Genomic DNA, 10,110 nt, shown 5'->3' on the forward strand with positions numbered 1-10,110 from the left:
TGGATGAACGATGCCAAATCCAAACAAAACTCTGCATATTGCCCATCATGTGCAGTGAACAAAGGAGGAGGAGGAGGAGGCCACTATAATTATTAATTATTTTTTTAAAAAAGGGGAGTGAAGTTGCTTTTTCGCGTGGAAGTCGTGTAAAGTAAGTCAATTTAAAAAAAACAAATCTGTCGTCAAATATATTTCTTAAATTGCTATTGGCACACCCCATCTCTCATCTCACCTACTATGCAGATTTTTTTCGTTCTCATCTTTATGTCGACCACGCCATGATTATGTTTAATTAATATAGTAATTACTAAGTAATTAAAGTCACTCACGGGGGGAAAAATTACTATACTTAATTAATTACCACATATTCCTTCCATTCCCCCTCACGAGACATCTCTAACCACCTCATGTCGGGAGGAGATACCCTCATAATCCTTCTTTTCTTTTCTTTTTTCCTCTCAAAATCTTATCTCTACCGTTGGATCAAATAATGAATGGTTCATATTTTATATTTGATCTAATAGTGGAAATGAGATTCTGAGAAGAAAAAAAAGAAAAGGGATTCTGAGAGGACCCAAACCCCTTCAGGTCATTACTGAAACAAGAAAGTGATGGCTAAGTAATTAACTTTGTTTGGAAACGAAATAAAATTTTCAATTTTATCTATATGTAAACAATTTTTAAATTTGTATTACATCTCCTCTCATAATAAATGATATTAAATATGGGTGAATGGTGACATTGAAAAATCTTAGTCAATCTTTCATCAACTAACTTATAATGAAGAGCATTCGTCTTTTTCAGAAAACACTCATCTTATTGTGTTTATAATTGAGAAAAAGAATATTTTTTTAATCATATTTATAAATCATATTATTGATTTGTCATGTGAGTGTATACCTTTACTCTAAATTTATTATTGTGTAGAATAACTATTTTCTTAGAAAATATATATAAATTAGGGTAAAGTAGATTAAGGGAAATGGCTTATAAATAAAATTTTAATGAGATTTAATATTTTTCTCAATCTCAATAAAATATGTTAAAAATGACTTATAAATAAAATAGATGTATCATATAGGAGCTAGGAGGGAATACTTATTCAAGATTAATTTCTTCATTCTTACTTGTCCTCTAGCTAACTTGTTTTGAATTCTCTTCCGGCTGATAATATCTTTAGTTAGTAAAATTACTCCACATACATTTAATTAGACTTAAACCTCAAGCAATTTCTTACTTATACGCTTTGAATAATCTCTAATCCTCATTAAGTCTAAATATAATAAGTTGACTATTTATATATAATGGCTAAATCAAATGAATCTTTGGCATATAAGTAAATCTTTTGACTTCTTAAAAATTTGATCATGAATACCAACATGCTACCATCTTAATTTAAAAGTATACACAAATAATTATTTAACCATTTTATAATTGGTAGCGAATATTACTCTATATATATATATCACAAACAAAAAGATTATATTTATTATTACCAATTAATGTGTCACATGATGGAAGTTCAATCCCTAATTATTGGCGGGAATTCATATTTCAAAAAAAAAAATTGAACCAACGTGACAAAATTGATTAAAGAAACTAACGTGCAGGTTTAAACAAAAACAGGGCTAATTAGAGTGTTATAATAATAATGATAACAATTAATAGATTTGATCATGATAATTATGCAACGTGGAAAATGTTTGAAATAGTAAACGCGACAAGAAAGAGAGAGAGGGGGGTGGGCCCCACCCACATACTATCCCCTACAGCTAAACTCCATAGGAATGTTGACCAAAAAAAAAACTCCATACGAATGAATAAACATTTAAAACAATAAAAAAACCAAAGACTTGGACAAATCATGGTGGCTTCGGGTGAACATGAAACTTCTACCTCCAATAAGATCTACGAAGATTAAAGATTATTCTATTTCTCATTTTCTTTCTTTCTTTCTTTCTCCCTTACTTTCTTCATCTGTTTTCTCTCTTCTTCTCTGTGTTTTTATTACGTAATACTATTTCAGATTCTAAATATAAAATTGATTAATTTAAATAAATTAAAAAAATATCAAGTTAGTTATTTGTAATAAATATATATTATTTTTTTAAAAATATTTTTATTAATCAAATTTATTGACTATAACTGTTATTATTAGAAAGATTATCTTAAATAAATAAATAAATATAATAGATAAAATGAACTAAAGTCTTCTATTTATGATCAAAATAAAAATCCAACGAGTTTTCATATTAAAAACCAGAAGTAGTATTATGAGAGAATTACAGTGAGAGTTTACAGGAAAAAAATAATTACTAACAAGTCTGTATTGTTATTTATTATTCTTGAATATGTTATTAGAAGTTGAGATTTTTTAATAATTAAGTTTTCCCCCCTCAAACTTTATCATAATTCTACCATTTATTGTTGAAAAAATTATAATAAAATCTCAATAAAAAAAAACTATTAATAAATCTTAACAATAAGTTATAAGTTATTTTTCATTACTATTATTAAAAGATTTTGATGGTTATTTTTATTGCAATTCTTCTTTATTATTTCTGAAAAATGTCACATCAATCCGTCCATGTTGAGCCCACAAGTTGCCACTGTTTGATTTTTACTACTTTTGAAATGTGTGCTTGACTTTGAATTTCCTCCCCAAGAATTCACCGACCTATCCCATCCGCACACCTCATAAAGTATATTCTCTTTATATGATCCCCCAGACAACCCACACCAAACCCTAATTTTGCTATAAATAATGGCCTCCGCGGCGCAACACGTTCTTCTTATCCTTCTCTCTCTCTCTCTCTCTCTCTCTCTCATAATAATTATATTTCTCGCTCACAGCTCGCCGGGCAAGTGGGGTTCACTTTCCGCCAAGTTTCCTTGTCCAACTTGAGCTTCTGAGGTCTACTTGGGAGTAGGACCTTTATATATATACATGTCTGTCTCAGTTTACTCAGAGGTTCAGGATTTTAGAGGCCTTCAGCTAGAGTTTTAGATATATCGCTGCAAGTTCATAAGGGTTTTTGCGACAAAGGGGAGATTTTTTGTGGAAGGGGCCTGAGTCTAATTGCTGCTTTTAGATTTACAATGGATTGTTCGTCTTGGGTCAACACGTCCTTGGATCTCAACATTAGACCTCATCATCATATGCTTCGCGAAGAAGTTCCCGTAAGTTAAAAATGTTCTTCATGTCGTTTATTGCGTGAATGCCCAGAAGCTGTTCTGCAAAATGCTTCAATGAAATCTGTTTGATGATTTTGTATACTGAGGTTCTTATACGGGTGTCTGTTGTTTCAGAAAAAGGAGGTGGAAAACAAATTTTTCTTATCTGGAAGGAAATCTTCTGTAAAAGAAGAGGTTAGTTGTTCAATTCTTTTGTAAACTTCTCAAAGTCTCTGGCTCTAAACTTGGATTCACTAATTCATTCCTTTATCTATAAACCCACCAATGATTGAGAACTTGAAATAGAAGTGTATGTCTTTCTTTGAGCCTTCTGATTAAAGCTGTTTCTGTATAATATGTATGCAGTCATGTCAGACAAGTGGTGCGTTGGAGGATGAACTGAAGAGGGTGAGTGCAGAGAACAAGAAGTTGACAGAAATGCTCACTGAGATGTGTGAGAATTACGATGCTCTAAGAAGACACTTGGCTGAATACATGAGAAATAATCCTCAAAAGGATACCAACAGCACCTTCCCATCAAAGAAAAGGAAGCCTGATAACAGCAGCTACAACAACAACACTAATAATAATTCCATGGCGATTAATGGCACCGCGGAGAGCTGCTCAACTGATGAAGAATCATGCAAGAAACCTAAGGAAGGCACCAACAAAGCAAAAGTTTCCAAAGCTTATGTCAAGACAGAATCATCTGATACTAGCCTGGTAATTAAAACTCCCTTCTTTCATCTCATATAATTGGCGGATTGTATCAGCAGGATCTATATATATATATATATATGACGACAAGTCTATTCACAATCGATTGACCTGTTTAAGGATTTTTCTTGAACTTGTCATCGCTTGATTAGGTGTAATTGTCTAACAGGAAATCTTATTCCTTTTTGTGCTGCGTTTTCAGATTGTGAAGGATGGATATCAATGGAGGAAATATGGGCAAAAAGTGACCAGAGATAACCCTTCTCCAAGAGCATACTTCAAATGCTCTTTCGCTCCAAGCTGTCCAGTCAAAAAGAAGGTAAATTAAGCTTTTCTCTAATTCCGGGGGGAAAAGTTAGTCGCTATGTCATATGTATATCAGACAAGTAGGTACCTGGATGAAAATTGAAAAGCTAATTTTCCTGTTCCCATGTTTCAACTATTCAGGTGCAAAGAAGTGTGGAAGATCAATCTATTCTGGTTGCAACTTATCTAGGGGAGCACAATCATCCTCATCCTTCTCAAATGGAGACAACAACTGCATCAGGATCTAGTCGTTTTGTGAGCCAAGCTTCAGTACCATGTTCATCAGCATCTTTGAGCTCGTCCTCTGCGCCAACAACAATTGCCTTTGACTTGACAAAATCCAAGTCCGGCGCCAACAACATGAATGCCACTCCCGCCACTCCCGCCAAGAACCCTAAAGCGAAACTCGATTCGCCAGAAGTCCCTCAGGTTTTAGTGGAACAGATGGCCTCTTCCTTGACTAAAGATCCCAATTTCAGAGCAGCACTTGTTGCTGCTATTCGGGGAGAATATCCCAAAAGGATTAAAGACCAGTGGAATTCCAAAGTTTCTTACTTTAACTGGATCATTCTTAAATCATGGCCGGGGATCTCTTTGTTGTAAATACAGACAAAGGAAGACTAGGACATGTTCCTCGGTTTGATCCTTAACGTTGGGAGGGGGGAGGGGAGATGATCAAGCTCACAAGGAAAGCCCAAATCAGACACTCAAAGTTCTTGCAGAAGTCTGTCAAGGTGACTGAAGAGCTCTGTTTCAAGCAGTCTCATCGTCTCTGAAAGCCACGTCTGCTTCCTTCTCATCTGCCATATTCCATGTACTCTCCTTTTAATTACATAAATGATTAAGAATAGTGATGCAAATATAGAGCTGTTTTATATGAAAGCTCAGCTTTAGATTTTTCAGAGAAAAGAACTATCAATATTTGAATATCGATATATAAATTGAATTTATATAGGAAGCTTTATTTTCCAGAAGTCTCACCAAGGCGACTAATTAACAGTTCATGCAAAGCACTAGGCGCATAATCCAGTTATATGATATATTTGGAAGTGTTTCAGATACATGGAACAAAAATCAGACATTTTTAGCAGTTGAGAATAGAAGCTTTGGAGTTTAATATGCTTGCCATGACAACACTACATAAAGAGAATGCTGAAATGATCTGTTGTTTTAATGATGTGCTAAAGTTACTAAGAAACATAAGTATCCGAATATGTAAGTAATAATTTAATGTATCTAAACCGACCTTAGATCTACAGTTAAACTAGTAAGATGGGTTATTCGTAACCGAGCTATTATCACTAAATGTGGTGCAGCGATTACTTCGGCTACGAGCACAGCCAAGAGAGAACGACGCATTTGTGATGCTGAATAATATATCTGATAGAAATTGTTTCTGGAGTCATCTGGGTTTGATTTTCATTGCTTTAGGCTCATTCATTGAAAAAAAAAAAAATTCAAGTATCATACGTTTACATTTTATGAGATAAAGCTTTACCTTTATGACTAAATTTCTTCTAGAGCATCGCATCAATCACTAAGAACACAATCCAATGTAGAATCTCTAATTTCTTGAAATTAGGTGTCGGGTAAGGTAGACAGTATCAAGCACCGCAATCTACAAGCGTTCAACCAATACTGCAGACGAATCACGCAATGTTCCTCGAAGACCAATCAAAGGGTAGGTACTGCTGGACTTAGTTGACTTTAAGACATAATATACTTAACCTGAAAGGCTGAAAATACAGAGTATAGTCCCGGGAATAAAACAGGGAGAAAAGTTAATGTTTCGTATCAGGTTCTTTTGAAAAATCCCATGTTAACCTTGTCCAACTAAATACCTAGGAGTGTCCTGGTCGTCATCCTAACATATAGGAAACTGTTCATGGTCACGAGATAATGAAGAAAGAACAGAGCAGGCAATGCATAAGTGATATATAGTGATATCATTGGCTTGTTCCCATTTCAGTAATTTCTGTTAATGGGATCTTCATTTGGCACAGGTCATTTTGCTTTTCAAACACGAAATTGCCTTTCTTTTCTTTGTAGAACATAGTTTATGTGAGATGGATTCTAAGGGTTCATCAGGATCTAAGACATGCCAGGACTCAAAACTTCCTTACAAAACAATTACAATCATCTCCCCTCAGAGTTGTATCACTATGAGGTAAAGCTCAATTTATCAACAAATGGTTCTTGAGTTGGTTTTTTTTTTTTTTCACTGGAGGTGCGGAGGCTAAACACTCATCGAATCTGATCTGAAGCTAACTGATAAGATGATCACTTGTAAGCTCAACCACTTGAATGAAAGTACGCAACTATACATGATTTGACTTTTGTGGGTTTTAAATGCTCATTCAACTGAGTTACAGTAAATGTCTTTTCTTTCATTACCTGCAATTTTTAGGCAATAAACTCTGTGACTAAAACACAACCCCTCGTGTAAGTCAGAAATATTCATATTACCCACCATCCTGTGAGTTGGGGTGAGGAATTGGTTTTCCCAACCAGCTTTTTGTTCTTTTTGAATTATTCACCTGTGGGTCACGGTCTCATGGAGCAGGTTTGCATAAACTTTCTTAATTTCTCTTTGTTAGGTAGCAGAAAGAAAAGTTTGAAAAGCAAGGGTTAATAAATAATAAGAGGTTGATTCACTTCAGGAATTGCTTTCCATCCAGAAAGGTTGATTCACTTCAGGAATAGCTTTCCACCCAGAAACAATGGACAAATGAACAAAGATTGCCGTTGTTGACACAAAAAAAGATTATACAATGAATGAACAGAATCAGAGATCTGATCTGTCATCATTTTAAGTCTGAACAGGAAAATATATTTATAGAGGGGCGGCAGCCCTCTAGGAAAGGAAAAGGACAAGGAAATAAATGCATAACATGAGATCTGAATCACGGATTGATTCACACCCTCTAGGAAAGGAAAAATCTTTGAACCTAAGACCTAATTAAGGTTTAATTTTTTCTCGTTTTCTTCATTACTCATAGGGACAGATCAATTTTCTCTTGATTTTCCTCGGTCTTTTTGTCTCGAGGTGTTGTCTTCAGCTCACTACTTTGACTCAATTAAGGTGTAGGTTTGGTTTCCTCACACCAATTATAACCTAAAAAGTTTCATCTTCACTCTACTTTTATTTCCTTTTTTCTAAACTTACTTAGCTGTGAATGTCTGGTTTTGGGTATTCTCATCACACTTTGTAATGAAGTCTTGTTTTGTTTGAGCACATTTACTTTAGGGTGGCAATTTTCTTTAAATGAACAGACTACGAGGGTTCTAAATGTCATTAAAGAATTACACCCAAAAGAAAAAAAAATCAAAGATTCTCTTATCATTAAAATTTGAATAAGAGGTATACTCCTTTTCGTCGTTTCATAAGAGTTTCTTTCATAGAATTTTTTATTCTTAACATGACGTGTTTTAAAATTGTTTGGATTATTAATTTTTTTTAACTCAAAATGCCCTATTTGAAATGAGAGTGAAAGTACTCCTCCGGTTCTAAATGTAAGAACTCTTTCGTAGTGTAGAACCCTTTCGTAGTGTAAATTACACTACCAAAATGGGTTTTTATGTTTAGACTGAATAAGTACATTAATGAACTTCATTAAATAAGGATGATTTTGAAAAAAAGTTGAAATTTAAGACATTCTGAACAAAACTACTTCCTCCGTTACAATGTCAGTCACTTCTACAAAATTCCTTAGCCCGCAATATAAATTACTTAAATATTAATGTTATAAAACGGATCCAAAATGAAATCATAAAAGTAGAATAGAGAAAGATGAAGACAAGAGAATGAGAGAACTTTGTATTTCTTTACTTGTACTACAACACAAATGACATGTTTTATTTATAGGCATAGTCTTGTACATAGGTACAATTGTCCTTAAATAACAAATAGTAGATAATCAATCCCATGAATGTGAATGGAGGTGAGTTACAAGAGTGAATGGATAATTGAGGAGTAATAGATAGTGGAAAAGTAATGGATGATGGAGGTAGTGGAAGTTACTTAGAGAAGATAAAGAGGAAGGGATAAATAGACATCCACATAATATTAAAACCACTCCCCTTGGATGTCCGTTATACAATATGTGCTTCATTAAAAAATTTCAACTAGGAAAAATCCTGGGGGATAAAAACCTAGAGGAAGAAAAAGAGTACATATTTATCGATATACTATCCAGTTTTTGCCTCATTAAAACCTTACTAGGAAAAACTTAGTGGGATAAAAACCATAGTCAGGAAAAAAGAATACAGCATGTGTTAAGTTCCCCTCTTAGAAACATTAGTCGATATCTCTGAATCTATGACATCCGATACCATGAGCAAGCTTTTCAAATATCATACAAGGAAGTGATTTGGTGAACAAATCTGCCAGATTTTCACTGGAATGGATTTGCTAGATATATATTTCACCATGTTTTTGAATATTATGAAATACTCATCTGGAATTACCAACATGTGGATCAAAAAGAAATTTACAACTTTTTTTAGTGTCTTCGTATTGGTGAAGAACTATATCTTATTAGTAAGTTAACAACAAATAATATGTTCATGAGTGACTGATAAGATATGATATGGTACTTTTAGACTTATGATTTGGTACTTCTAGGCAAATAGCTCTTCATTACATTCTAGAAATCTAAAAGGTTCTTTATTCACCTCTACAAATCTCATAACCATCAAAGTATATAATGGATATGATTTATCCATATAAAAACACTTTAAGATCTTTCTTGTATCAATTATTTGATACACAAAAGTTTTCATTTTTCAAGCATTCAATTTGCAATCTGAGACAAAACTTTGTTCTTCCCAAATCCTTCATTTCAAATTCTTTCTTGTAAGCAATTTATTAATTTCTATGAGCTATTCAGGAGTTCTAATGATATTTACAAAAATTACAACAAACTCATTCCAAAAACTTTTCATAAGAATACATGGGCAAATTGGATTATGTTTTAATATCATTCCTTCAACCGATATTTACTTAGTCGATTATACCACATACGCCCTGATGTTTCAGTTTTTATAGAAACTTACTTAAATTAATTAAGCATTATCTAAAACTTGAATTGTATGCTTCTGGCAAGTGAAATCTTTTCAGGAATTTCATATATTTTGATCCAGAACTATAAAATAGATGATACATGTTGAAATTATTTAACTCATAATATTTCATAGATTGAAAGATTTTTTTATATATGCTCCTGGCATATTTTGGATCTTCAAGGATTATATGTAAATTTCACTATTTAATGATCATCATCCATAGGTCATGATAATATCTAACAAGCGCATTTTATAACTGGCAAACTATTCAAATATGTAAAATTATATCCACCACAAAGAATATATCATCATAATATTTGTAAAAATCTTTATTTCACATAACGTCCATATATTCTATAGAAACTCATATTCATGTGTTTGGACTGCAGGTCCATTTTCACATATTGAAATAATATTTTTATCACTTCTTTTCCTTTTTTACTTTGTTCTTGGCCCAAGTCATGTCTACTTTATATGATAGATCTATGTGTAAGATCCTCTTTTTATCACGTGATATTCTTATGAAAACATTGTTGACAGCTTTGCCTTTTCGGTTCCATTTTTTTTTGTGACATAACTTGTTGAGATCTCTTTTTTTCTTTCAGGTACCTGAACCTCTTTAGGGTTTTACAATTAATTATGCCTTGACACTCTTTTATAGTACATGCCTCCTCAATATAACTTCTAAGTTGTATGCTCCTCTTTATTCAATTATTTATATTGGAACCGACTAATCTCTCATGCTTCAGGCATGTCTCATTTTATTTATATTAATTGGAGCAGTTTCAGCTGGAATAAGAGATTTAAAAATTTTCATTCAGGTCAGTAAAATATTTTGTAGCATTTCAT

The 10,110-nt window shown here is 33.1% G+C and overlaps 1 protein-coding gene across 1 annotated transcript; it reads left to right on the forward strand.

The window, feature by feature from the left end:
• Window positions 1-2,943: 2,943 nt before the first annotated feature.
• On the forward strand, window positions 2,944-5,106 carry LOC114750963 (probable WRKY transcription factor 40). Its single transcript, XM_028939606.1, has 5 exons — window positions 2,944-3,180; window positions 3,310-3,369; window positions 3,541-3,897; window positions 4,094-4,210; window positions 4,339-5,106. Exons 1-5 carry the CDS (start codon window positions 3,100-3,102, stop codon window positions 4,798-4,800), a joined length of 1,077 nt encoding a protein of 358 aa, XP_028795439.1. The 5' UTR covers window positions 2,944-3,099; the 3' UTR covers window positions 4,801-5,106.
• Window positions 5,107-10,110: the final 5,004 nt, after the last annotated feature.

This window comes from Neltuma alba, unplaced genomic scaffold (genome assembly GCF_004799145.2).
Source record: "Neltuma alba isolate B1F8T4 unplaced genomic scaffold, ASM479914v2 tig00006710_pilon, whole genome shotgun sequence".
Lineage (NCBI taxonomy): Eukaryota > Viridiplantae > Streptophyta > Magnoliopsida > Fabales > Fabaceae > Neltuma > Neltuma alba.